Source organism: Salmo salar, chromosome ssa02 (assembly GCF_905237065.1).
Source record: "Salmo salar chromosome ssa02, Ssal_v3.1, whole genome shotgun sequence".
NCBI lineage: Eukaryota > Metazoa > Chordata > Actinopteri > Salmoniformes > Salmonidae > Salmo > Salmo salar.
Genome location: NC_059443.1, coordinates 63919519 through 63933870, shown reverse-complemented (window position 1 = coordinate 63933870; position 14352 = coordinate 63919519). Strand labels below are relative to the sequence as shown.

Here is a 14352-nt window from a genome sequence, read left to right as displayed (position 1 = left end):
ATCAGGCCCACACTGTCTCTAATATCAATACCAAACATCAGGCCCACACTGTGTCTAATACCAAACATCTGGACCACACTGTGTCTAATATCAATACCAAACATCAGGCCCACACTGTGTCTAATATCAATACCAAACATCAGGCCCACATTGTCTCCAATATCAATACCAAACATCAGGCCCACACTGTGTCTAACATCAATACCAAAAATCAGGCCCACACTGTGTCTAATACCAAACATCAGGCCCACACTGTCTCTAATATCAATTCCAAACATCAGGCCCACACTGTGTCTAATACCAAACATCAGGCCCACACTGTGTCTAATATCAATACCAAACACCAGGCCCACACTTTGTCTAATATCAATACCAAACATCAGGCCCACACTGTGTCTAATATCAATACCAAACACCAGGCCCACTCTGTGTCTAATATCAATACCAAACATCAGGCCCAAACTGTGTCTAACATCAATACCAAACATCAGGCCCACACTGTGTGTAACATCAATACCAAACACCAGGCCCACACTGTGTCTAACATCAATACCAAACATCAGGCCCACACTGTGTCTAATATCAATAACAAACATCAGGCCCACACTGTGTCTAATATCAATACCAAACACCAGGCCCACACTGTGTCTAATACCAAACATCAGGCCCACACTGTGTCTAATATCAATACCATACATCAGGCCCACACTGTGTCTAATATCAATACCAAACATCAGGCTCATACTGTGTCTAATCAATACCAAACATCAGGCCCACACTGTGTCTAATATCAATACCAAACATCAGGCCCACACTGTGTCTAATATCAATACCAAACACCAGGCCCACACTGTGTCTAATATCAATACCAAACATCAGGCCCAAACTGTGTCTAACATCAATACCAAACATCAGGCCCACACTGTGTCTAACATCAATACCAAACACCAGGCCCACACTGTGTCTAACATCAATACCAAACATCAGGCCCACACTGTGTCTAATATCAATACCAAACATCAGGCCCACACTGTGTCTAATATCAATACCAAACATCAGGCCCACACTGTGTCTAATATCAATACCAAACATCAGGCCCACACTGTGTCTAACATCAATACCAAACATCAGGCCCACACTGTGTCTAATATCAATACCAAACATCAGGCCCATACTGTGTCTAATATCAATACCAAACATCAGGCCCACACTGTGTCAATCAATACCAAACATCAGGCCCACACTGTGTCTAATATCAATACCAAACATCAGGCCCACACTGTGTCTAATATCAATACCAAACACCAGGCCCACACTGTGTCTAATATCAATACCAAACATCAGGCCCAAACTGTGTCTAACATCAATACCAAACATCAGGCCCACACTGTGTCTAACATCAATACCAAACACCAGGCCCACACTGTGTCTAACATCAATACCAAACATCAGGCCCACACTGTGTCTAATATCAATACCAAACATCAGGCCCACACTGTGTCTAATATCAATACCAAACACCAGGCCCACACTGTGTCTAATATCAATACCAAACATCAGGCCCACACTGTGTCTAATATCAATACCAAACATCAGGCCCACACTGTGTCTAATATCAATACCAAACATCAGGCCCACACTGTGTCTAATACCAAACATCAGGCCCACTGTTTCTAACATCAATACCAAACATCAGGCCCACACTGTGTCTAATATCAATACCAAACATCAGGCCCACATTGTGTCTAATATCAATACCAAACATCAGGCCCACACTGTGTCTAATATCAATACCAAACATCAGGCCCACACTGTGTCTAATATCAATACCAAACATCAGGCCCACACTGTGTCTAATATCAATACCAAACATCAGGCACACACTGTGTCTAATACCAAACATCAGGCCCACTGTGTCTAACATCAATACCAAACATCAGGCCCACACTGTGTCTAATACCAAACATCAGGCCCACACTGTCTCTAATATCAATACCAAACATCAGGCCCACACTGTGTCTAATACCAAACATCAGACCCACACTGTGTCTAATATCAATACCAAACATCAGGCCCACACTGTGTCTAATATCAATACCAAACATCAGGCCCACATTGTGTCTAATACCAAACATCAGGCCCACACTGTGTCTAATATCAATACCAAACATCAGGCCCACATTGTGTCTAATATCAATACCAAACACCAGGCCCACACTGTGTCTAACATCAATACCAAACATCAGGCCCACACTGTGTCTAATATCAATACCAAACATCAGGCCCACACTGCGTCTAACATCAATACCAAACATCAGGCCCACACTGTGTCTATTACCAAACATCAGGCCCACACTGTGTCTAACATCAATACCAAACATCAGGCCCACACTGTGTCTAACATCAATACCAAACATCAGGCCCAGACTGTGTCTAATATCAATACCAAACATCAGGCCCACACTGTGTCTATTACCAAACATCAGGCCCACACTGTGTCTAACATCAATACCAAACATCAGGCCCACACTGTGTCTAACATCAATACCAAACATCAGGCCCACACTGTGTCTAACATCAATACCAAACATCAGGCCCACACTGTGTCTAACATCAATACCAAACATCAGGCCCACACTGTGTCTAATATCAATACCAAACATCAGGCCCACACTGTGTCTAACATCAATACCAAACATCAGGCCCACACTGTGTCTAATATCAATACCAAACACCAGGCCCACATTGTGTCTAATATCAATTCCAAACATCAGGCCCACACAGTGTCTAACATCAATACCAAACATCAGGCCCACATTGTGTCTAATATCAATACCAAACATCAGGCACACATTGTGTCTAATATCAATACCAAACATCAGGCCCACACTGTGTCTAACATCAATACCAAACATCAGGCCCACATTGTGTCTAATATCAATACCAAACATCAGGCCCACACTGTGTCTAATATCAATACCAAACATCAGGCCCACACTGTGTCTAATATCAATACCAAACATCAGGCCCACACTGTGTCTAACATCAATACCAAACATCAGGCCCACACTGTGTCTAATATCAATACCAAACATCAGGCCCACACTGTGTCTAATATCAATACCAAACATCAGGCCCACACTGTGTCTAATACCAAACATCAGGCCCACACTGTGTCTAACATCAATACCAAACATCAGGCCCACACTGTGTCTAACATCAATACCAAACATCAGGCCCACTCTGTGTCTAATATCAATACCAAACATCAGGCCCACACTGTGTCTAATACCAAACATCAGGCCCACACTGTGTCTAATATCAATACCAAACACCAGGCCCACACTGTGTCTAATATCAATACCAAACACCAGGCCCACACTGTGTCTAATATCAATACCAAACATCAGGCCCACACTGTGTCTAACATCAATACCAAACATCAGGCCCACACTGTGTCTAATATCAATACCAAACATCAGGCCCACACTGTGTCTAATATCAATACCAAACACCAGGCCCACACTGTGTCTAATATCAATACCAAACATCAGGCCCACACTGTGTCTAATATCAATACCAAACATCAGGCCCACACTGTGTCTAATATCAATACCAAACATCAGGCCCACACTGTGTCTAATACCAAACATCAGGCCCACTGTGTCTAACATCAATACCAAACATCAGGCCCACACTGTGTCTAATATCAATACCAAACATCAGGCCCACACTGTGTCTAATATCAATACCAAACATCAGGCCCACACTGTGTCTAATATCAATACCAAACATCAGGCCCACACTGTGTCTAATATCAATACCAAACATCAGGCCCACACTGTGTCTAATATCAATACCAAACATCAGGCACACACTGTGTCTAATACCAAACATCAGGCCCACTGTGTCTAACATCAATACCAAACATCAGGCCCACACTGTGTCTAATACCAAACATCAGGCCCACACTGTCTCTAATATCAATACCAAACATCAGGCCCACACTGTGTCTAATACCAAACATCAGGCCCACACTGTGTCTAATATCAATACCAAACATCAGGCCCACACTGTGTCTAATATCAATACCAAACACCAGGCCCACACTGTGTCTAACATCAATACCAAACATCAGGCCCACACTGTGTCTAATATCAATACCAAACATCAGGCCCACACTGCGTCTAACATCAATACCAAACATCAGGCCCACACTGTGTCTATTACCAAACATCAGGCCCACACTGTGTCTAACATCAATACCAAACATCAGGCCCACACTGTGTCTAACATCAATACCAAACATCAGGCCCACACTGTGTCTAATATCAATACCAAACATCAGGCCCACACTGTGTCTATTACCAAACATCAGGCCCACACTGTGTCTAACATCAATACCAAACATCAGGCCCACACTGTGTCTAACATCAATACCAAACATCAGGCCCACACTGTGTCTAACATCAATACCAAACATCAGGCCCACACTGTGTCTAACATCAATACCAAACATCAGGCCCACACTGTGTCTAATATCAATACCAAACATCAGGCCCACACTGTGTCTAACATCAGTACCCAGTCAGAGGGTGATTTGTTGACCGTAGTGGTTCAGTGAGTTACCTGGTGAGGAGGGAGGGGAGGTGGTGGTCTTTTCTGGAAGAGAATGACAGACATTATTATAGGTGAAAAATAATTCAAGGCTGCCTCTTGAGTGGTATGAGTTGACGCACACAGGCTCAGACAGACACAGACATCAGAGAGATGCAGACCTATGGCTCTAGGCACAGCCACCAGTGGACTTCTCTCTGAGTGGCTCCACTCTGCTCCCAGCAGGGAACTGTATTGGCACTGGTACTGGTCTGACAACGGGCTGTCCTGGGCAGGCAGGGATGAGAGAGCAAAAAGGGCACGATATCGGGTAGCGGGGGCACTACGGGTGGCATCAGGGAAGGTACTTCCCAGGCGGTATAGAGAGAAGCGGGCGCCAGGGAAGGCAGGTGAGCCAGTACACACCAAGGCCCACTCCCCAGCCTGGCTCTGGAGAGAGAGAGTGGGCACCGGCAACAGCTCTGGGATGGCAGGCCCACCAGAGAAAAGATGGAGAGAGAGTATGGGTATCAGATTTTCTCACACACAATTCTAACCTTAACCATTGGGAATACAATACATAACTGACTTTAGATCAGTGTCTAGCTGAAATTTCACCCCTCAACCAGATCTCTCACCTGTGACCGTGACAAGAACTGGATGACTGGCGGTTGAATTAGCCGGTCCCTGACGAGGCATTGTAACCTGGTAGAGGCAGGTGTAGGACCCCCCCTCGCCTCCCCTCACGGGCCCCAGGTGGAAGGCCCCGGTCTGGGCTGTGGAGTGGGACACCAGGGAGGCCTGGGGGTGGACCATGGAGCTCCCCATGGATTGCCCAGTCGCTTTAGCTGTCCTCAGCAGTAGGAAGGCCTCTGGTTTAGGGCTCTGCTGGGAGTGAGGAGGAGGGGGGAGCAGTGGAAGGATAATGTCTGGCCGTGCTTCACCTGACCACCTGGGGGATCAACTGAGAGGAGGGGTGGGAGGAGAAGGGGGGAAGGAGGAGGAGGAGCTCTAGGAGAGGCTACACCTAGAGAGAGAGAGAGAGAGGGGGAGAGGGGGAGAGAGAGAGATTTATGCTGCATTAGTTTATGTGTCGGGGGGCTAGGGTCAGTCTGTTATATCTGGAGTATTTCTCCTGTCTTATCCGGTGTCCTGTGTGAATTTAAGTATGCTCTCTCTAATTCTCTTTTTTTTCTCTCTCTCGCTCTCTCTCTTTCTCGGAGGACCTGAGCCCTAGGACCATGCCTCAGGACTACCTGGCCTGATGACTCCTTGCTGTCCCCAGTCCACCTGGTCGTGCTGCTGCTCTAGTTTCAACTGTTCTGCCTGCGGCTATGGAACCCTGACCTGTTCACCGGACATGCTACCTGTCCCAGACCTGCTGTTTTCAACTCTCTAGAGACAGCAGGAGATAGAGATACTCTGAATGATTGGCTATGAAAAGCCAACTGACATTTACTCCTGAGGTGTTGACCTGTTGCACCCTCTACAACCACTGTGATTATTATTATTTGACCCTGCTGGTCATCTATGAACATTTGAACATCTTGGCCATATTCTGTTATAATCTCCACCCGGCACAGCCAGAAGAGGACTGGCCACCCCTCATAGCCTGGTTCCTCTCTAGGTTTCTTCCTAGGTTCTGGCCTTTCTAGGGAGAATTTTCCTAACCACTGTGCCTCTACACCTGCATTGCATGCTGTTTGGGTTTTAGGCTGGGTTTCTGTACAGCACTTTGTGACATCAGCTGATGTAAGAAGGTCTTTATAAATACATTTGATTTGATTTGAAATTTGATTTGCTATAAAGGGGTTGAAATGGTGAAGTCTTCCTACTATAAGAAAAGTAAAGAAGGGAGCTTCCTTTCAACTCCAAGGAGATGAATTCAAGAGCTTGTTACTTTCGTAATAAACTTTATCAAACCAAATGCATAGTAGTCTATAGGCATTATGTACTGAAACTATACATTTAGACATGGGATATTTAGCAGAAGCTGTATATCCAGTCTCTGAGGTAATGTGAGAACTGCCATTTAAGTTTATCCTGTGTTGTCATTCACACGTCCTGCCTTAACTGTCAAGCTTGATGTTTGTGGTTTCTATATAACCTGCAGGGTGTAACAGTACGATACACACATTCAAGCACACACACATGTAACCACTGAGAACACCTATGGCAGTTTTGCTAGTGGTGGTGGAGAAGCAGATAGGAGTGTTTATTGACTTCCACCACAAGTGGCTTTAAACCTAGCATAAACCTCTGAACCGTTTCTCACTTTGAAATAGCATTTCCATTTACTGTTACGATAAATGGCAGAAAAAGATTTCTGTGACTGATTATCATCATTATTTGTAGTGATCATGGTGCTTGCCGTAGTTTCTGTCCCAGATCCACGGCTCCACCGTACTCAACTACCTGATCCAAAATCATCAATCATAAATATAAAACTCACTATATAACTATAAAACTCACCTTGTTTTTTCAGAGTCAGATAGTGGCTGTATGGGCTATACTTCCCCTGGCTGTTCTGATACAGGCAGCAGTATAGAAGCTCCCGAGCGGAATCCTCCCTCACTCTCACTGTGAACTGGGCCTCCTGTCTCTCACTGGGGAAAGTCATGGTGTTCACCAGCTTTTTAACCCGGTGGAGTCTGAACAGGGTCCCTCCAGGGCCCTCAGGGGCCCGACAAACCAGGACCACAGTCCCCAGGACGGTGTTGCCTACAGAGGAGGCCTGGGTAAGGGAGGGTGTTGGGGGGGAGACCGGGAGGAGGTCTGAGGATGCTGTATCTGGGGAGGAGCAGTCAAGTGTGAGACCCACTAATAGTAAACACTGAATTCCACTAAACAGATATAGGACACAGGAGGCTGCTGAGGGGAGAACAGCTCATAATAATGTCCGGAACGGAGTAAATGGAATGGCATCAAACACCTCGAAACCATGTATTTGATATATTTGATACCATTTGATTAATTCCGCTGCGGTCATTACCACAAGCCCGTCATCCCTAATTAAGGTGCCACCAACCTCCTGTGATCTAGGATCACATTACCCCATCCAAATAGACTACTTAAATTGTCAGGAAATAAAGATAACAGAACTGATGCCAAACATCATTGAAATGGCTCAACTACTTTACCCTGAAATCTACAACATAAGTGTCAGTAAATTCATATTCAAAGTACTTACCCCAAAGTTGTAGATAACAGATAAGCAGAACAAATATCCAAAGTGAGAGATGGTATCGACAGACAAGCATCTTTGAAGGAGCAAGCAGTCTCTCTTCTGTGTGGATGTGGAAACATCTGCTCTAGGTGGAGGCAAACAGGATCTGCTGTGTGTGTGTGTGTGTGTGTGTGTGTGTGTGTGTGTGTGTGTGTGTGTGTGTGTGTGTGTGTGTGTGTGTGTGTGTGTGTGTGTGTGTGTGTGTGTGTGTGTGTGTGTGTGTGTGTGTGTGTGCGTACGTGTGTGTGTGTGTGTGTGAAAAGTATGACAACGTCTTAAAATAGGACTGAGGGGAAGTACAACATACAAGCACACTTCCTTTTAAGGGGTTTGTTAATGCGATGTGAGATCATATAATAATAAACCAAGACCACAGAATATCCCTGGTGTGTGGATCCATGCATATTGTACACAGAGCATGAGACATACACTGAGTGTACAAAACATAAAGAACACCTGCCTTTTCCGTGTATGTGACCAACTGGCCAGGTGAATCCAGGTGAAAGCTATGATCCCTTATTGATGTCAATTGTTAAATCCACTTCAATCAGTGTAGATGAAGGGGAGGAGACAGGTTAAAGAAGGATTTTTAAGCCTTGAGACAATTGAGACTTTGATTGTGTATGTGTGCCATTCAGATGGTGAATGGGCAAGGCAAAATATTTATGTGCCTTTGAACAGGGTATGGTAGTAAATGCCAGACACACCAGTTTGTGTCAAGAACTGCAACGCTGCTGGGTTTTTCACACTCAACAGTTTCCCGTGTGTATCAAGAATGGTCCACCACCCAAAGGACATCCAGCCAACTTGACAAAACTGTGGGAAGCATTGGAGTCAACATGGGCCAGCATCCCTTTGGAACGCTTTCGACACCTTGTCCATGCTCCGACGAATTGAGGCTGTTCTCTTTATGTAGTCTTCACAAGTTCATTAATCATATGGGTAAATAGGCTACATGCACAGAGCAGACACAATAAAGTAGCGTAATCAATCTGGAGACGCCTTGCAGTACAACACTGACACCTAGTGGATGAGAAGTCTCACTGCCGTCCTGCCATAGATCATATAGAACTTTTGGACAAGAACAGGGACCATTCTGAAGCATAATAAAACCAAAATTTAACGCTATTTAAAGTCGAATCAATTGTGCTTTTAACATCATATTTCAATGGAATTTATTTATTTAGTGATATTTAATGTATTGCTTTGACATTTATTAAACAAAGGTATATATATCTATTAGCTCTGGTCCATGGCAAGAGTGTGGGTTCCTCTACTAACCTCTACTAGTGAAGGACTGCGCCCTGGACCAGAGATAGATATTGACTTCAAAGTGGTGATAGTGCGTTCGCTGTGTAAACATGCACAATAATAGAGATGTCCACAGTGGAGATGTCATAATACCCATACAACCTAGCGGTCAAACAGGGAAATGGTTCCAATCGGTTTTCCACCCTTCATTTATCTCGATAGGGGATTTTAGAAACACTTAAAATAAGTGGAGCACTCCAAATATGCAGAACAAATCGAGAACTCCAAATATGAGGAACACGTATTGATGCACTACTCGCTAATGTCCAGTCCCTAGTTAACAAAGTCGACGAAATCAGGGCAAGAGTTGCTTTCCAAAGAGATATCCGGGATTGTAACATACTCTGTTTCACGGAAACATGGCTAGCTTGGGACACGCTGTCGGAGTCAGTACAGCCAACGGGATTTTCAGTGCATCGCGCTGACAGGAATAAACATCTCTCTGGTAAGAAGAAGGGATGGGTGCATGTTTCATGATTAACTTTTTAGGGTATAGGGGGCAGTATTTTCAATTTCGGATGAAAAGTGTGCCCAGAGTAAACTGCCTAATACTCGGGCCCAGAGTCAAATATTTGCATATTATTAGTAGATTTGGATAGAAAACACTCTGTAGTTTCTAAAACTGTTTGAATGATGTCTGTGAGTATAACAGAACTCATATGGCAGGCAAAAACCAGAGAAAAATCCAACCAGGAAGTGGGAAATCTGATGCTTGTAGTCTTTTCAAGTCATTGCCTATCTAACACACAGTGACTTAGGGTTCATTTTGCACTTCCTAAGGCTTCCACTAGATGTCAACAGTCTTTAGAACCTTGTTTCAGGCTTTTGCAGTGAACAGAGAGCGAAAAAGAAGGCCGGGAAGTTGGTGACTCAGAAAATGACATGTTCATTGGCGCGCGTTCACGTGATGAGGTAGCTGTGTTCCATAATGTTTTTCAAGACATTGGAATCGTCCGGTTGGAATATTATCGAAGTTTTATGTTAAGAAGGCCCTAAAGATTGATGCTATACAACGTTTGACATGTTTTTTCGAACGTAAATATAACTTTTTTAGACTTTTCGACTTTTTTGCCGAGCTTCCTACAATTTGGAGTAGCTTACTGAACGCGCAAACAACGAGGAGGTATTTGGACATAAATTATGGACTTTATCGAACAAAACAACATTTTTTGTGGACCTGGGATCCCTGGAAGTGCCTTCTGATGAAGATCATCAAAGGTAAGTGAATATTTATAATGCTATTTATGATTTTAGATGACTCCAAAATGGCGGGTATCTGTATTGCCTGATGTATTTTTCTGAGCGCCGTACTCAGATTATTGCAAAGTGTGCTTTCCCAGTGAAGCTTTTTTTAAATCTGTCACAGCGGTTGCATTAAGGAGATGTTCATCTATAATTCTTTGAATAACAGTTTAATATTTTATCAACGTTTATGATGAGTATTTTTGTAAATTGTTGTGCTCATTCACCGGCAGTTTTGGAGGCAAAATATTTTCTGAACATCACGCGCCAATGTAAAATAGGGTTTTTGGATATAAATATGAACTTTATCGAACAAAACATACGTGTATTGTGTAACATTGAGTCCTAGGAGTGTCATCTAATGAAGATCGTCAAAGGTTAGTGCTTAATTTTAGCTGTATTTATGGTTTTTGTGACCCCTCTCCGGCTTGGAAAATGGCTGTGTGGTTTGTCTGGTGTTGGCACTGTCCTAACATAATCTAACTTTATGCTTTCGCCGAAAACCTTTTTGAAATCGGACAATGTGGTTGGATTAAGGAGAGGTGTATCTTTAAAATGGTGTAAAATAGTTGTATGTTAGAGAAATTTTAATTATGACATTTTGTTGTTTTGCCGCCCTGATATTTCACTGGCTGTTGAATAGTGTGAACCGTGGGTGGAACGGTAGCGTCCCACGTAGCCCTGAGAAGTTAACGACTCATGGTGTAATTGTAACAACATACAGGAACTGAAGTCATTTTGTTCACCTGACCTAGAATTCCTCACAATCAAATGCCGACCGCATTATCTCCCAAGAGAACTCCCCTCGGTTATTGTCACAGCCGTGTATATCCCATCGCAAGTAGATACCAAGACAGCCATTAAGGAACTTCACTGGACTTTATGCAAACTGCAAACCATATATCTTGAGGCTGCATTTATTGTAGCTGGGGATTTTAACAAAGCTGATTTGAGAACAAGGCTACCTAAATTCTATCAGCATATCGATTGCAGTACACGAGCGAGGAACATGCTCGACCATTGCTACTCTAATTTCTGCGATGCATACAAGGCCCTCAACCGCCCTCCTTTTGGCAAATCTGACCATGACTCCATCTTGTTGCTCCCCTCCTATAGGCAGAAACTAAAACAGGAAGCGCCGTGCTTAGGTCTATCCAATGCTGGTCTGACCAATCAGATTCCACGCTTCAAGATTACTTCGATCACGTGGACTGGGACATGGTCTGGGTAGCCTCAGAGAACAACATTGATATATACGCTGACTCGGTGAGCGAGTTTATAAGGAACTGTATAGGAGATGTTGTACCCACTGTGACTATTAAAACCTTCCCTAACCAGAAACCATGGATTGATGGCAGCATTCGAGCACAACTGAAAGCACGTACCACCACATTTAACCATGGCAAGGTGGCTGGGAATATGGTTGTAAACGAACAGTGTAGTTATTCCCTCCATAAGGCAATCAAACAGGCAAAACGTCAGTACAGAGACAAAGTGGAGTTGCAATTCAATGTCTCAGACACGAGACGTATGTAGCAGGGTCTACTGACAATCACGGATTACAAAAAGAAAACCAGCCTCGTCGCGGACATTGACGTCTTGCTTCCAGACAAATTAAACAATTTCTTTGCACGCTTTGAGGATAATCCAGTGCCACCGACGCGGCCCGCTACCAAAGAGTGTGGCCTCTCCTTCTCCATGGCCAACGTGAGTAAACCATTTAAACATGTTAACCCTCGCAAGGCTGCCGGACCAGACGGCATCCCTAGCCGCGTCCTCAGAGCAAGCGCAGACCAGCTGGCTGGTGTGTTTACGGACATATTCAATCAATCCCTATCCCAGTCTGCTGTCCCCACATGCTTCAATATGGCCACCATAGTTCCTGTTCCCAAGAAAGCCAAGGTAACTGAACTAAATGATTATCGCCCCGTAGCACTCACTTCTGTCATCATGAAGTGCTTTGAGAGACTAGTCAAGGATCATATCACCTCTACCCTACATGTCACCCTAGACCCACTTCAATTTGCTTACAGCCCCAATAGGTCCACAGACGATGCAATCGCCATCACACTGCACACTGCTCTATCCCATCTGGACAAGAGGAATACCTTTGTAAGAATGTTGTTCATTGACTACAGCTCATCATTCAACACCATAGTACCCTCCAAACTCATCATTAAACTTTAGTCCCTGGGTCTTGACCCCGCCCTGTGCAACTGGGTCCTGGACTTCCTGACGGGCTGCCCCCAGGTGGTGAAGGTAGGAAACAACATCTCCACTCCGCTGATCCTCAACACTGGGGCCCCATAAGGGTGCATTCTCAACCCCCTCCTGTACTCCCTGTTCACCCATGACTGCGTGGCCATGCACACCTTCAACTCAATCATCAAGTTTGCAGACGACACAACAGTGGTAGGCTTGATTAACAACAACAACGAGACAGCCTACAGGGAGGAGGTGAAGGCCCTCGGAGTGTGGTGTCAGGAAAAGAACCTCTCACTCAATGTCAGCAAAACAAAAGAGATGATCGTGGACTTCAGGAAGCAGCAGAGGGAGAACCCCCCCCCCCCCCCCCATCCACATCGACGGGACAGCAGTGGAGAAGGTGGAAAGTTTTAAGTTCCTTGGTGTACATATCACCGACAAACTGAAATGGTCCACGCACACAGACAGTGTGGTGAAGAAGGCGCAACAGCACCTCTTCAACCTCAGGAGGCTGAAAAAAATTGGCTTGTCACCGAAAACCTTCACTAACTTTTACAGGTGCACAATCGAGAGCATCCTGTTGGGCTGTATCACCGCCAACTGCAACTGCACCACCCACAACCGCAGGGCTCTCCAGAGGGTCTCCAGAGGGTTCCTCTATGCTCTGTAGTGTTCGAGTTTGGAATGTAAACTATGGAACACAGAGAGACACTTGGACATCAAAAATTTGAATAATTAAACAATATTTGTATTATTGAGAATGTGGGAATGGTCCGTGGGTATTTAAAGAACAATCCTGTCAAAGTTGTTTTATTTTGTGACATCAGAAAGCAGTAGGACAAGATAACGGTATCTCTGGAAGTGTACATTCCTCAGTTATTATTTTTCTACCTGAATGTTTTATAAAATGAATGAGTAAATATGAAACTATTTGTGAAAAGATGTAATGTGATGTTAGCCTTCTAAATGAGAAAATTGTTCTTCATATAAAGGTTTTAACCAAGTCAGTGGCCACGCCCACGTGACCAGACATCACATAAGGCATTCTGGAACTGCCCCTTCTTCCACAGAGTATAAAACCCACCTCCGACAAAATTTACATTAGATCAGAAAACATGAAGCGGTGGCTACATGTTGAAATGGTTGGCAACTGTGCCAAAGGACAAGACCAGAGAACATGGAGATCATTCCCACGTTGAAATGGTGAAGAAATCTACAAACGGAAGAACAATTATTCAATCTACAGCTGTTTAAATACTTTAGTCTGGTAAACGCATCCGATCTAAGAACATTTCCGAATGGTAGTCTGAATTATCCATTCTAACAACATACGACTTTGATCTCCATGACTATCCATCAGACGGACCGGCAATCGCAGAGAGGGACAACAAAGGCAGACACTTGTAAATATGTAAATTGCAATTTATTTTTGAATGAGCGGTTGTTCATGTTCAAAGTATTAGCAATTTCTATGAGTGTAGTAATCCTCCATGAGTTTCCCGCTTTTGAGCAGTCCCCACCCCTTTCCTTTGTCTACTAAGCCGTCATATCGGTTTCGTTCGCTAGGGACTTTTTCTTTGTATCATGTTGTAACCAATGTGTGACTATTTGTGTGTGTTTATGTAATTCTGTGATTTATTTTAAGTTAGTTAGTAAATAAATAATTAAGCCAATTTGTATGTCGCCGATTCATGATTCTATGCTAGGGTTCGTGCAGATATCCAAGGGTTTGCGACGATCAGTAATGAGACTAATGAGGTAAAATTCATTAA

General features: G+C 44.0%; 1 protein-coding gene across 1 annotated transcript in view; it reads right to left on the bottom strand.

Moving 5' to 3' along the window:
- The window catches only part of LOC106589584 (protein HIDE1), a 49002-nt gene extending 41053 nt beyond the window's left edge, over window positions 1–7949 (bottom strand). The window contains exons 1-5 of the mRNA XM_045707699.1: window positions 7787–7949; window positions 7069–7386; window positions 5235–5623; window positions 4779–5078; window positions 4630–4662 (exon numbers count right to left, since the gene is read on the bottom strand). Coding sequence (XP_045563655.1) covers window positions 4630–4662; window positions 4779–5078; window positions 5235–5424 — 523 coding nt within the window. The 5' untranslated portion in view covers window positions 5425–5623; window positions 7069–7386; window positions 7787–7949. The remainder of the gene's footprint in view (window positions 1–4629; window positions 4663–4778; window positions 5079–5234; window positions 5624–7068; window positions 7387–7786) is intronic.
- Window positions 7950–14352: the final 6403 nt, after the last annotated feature.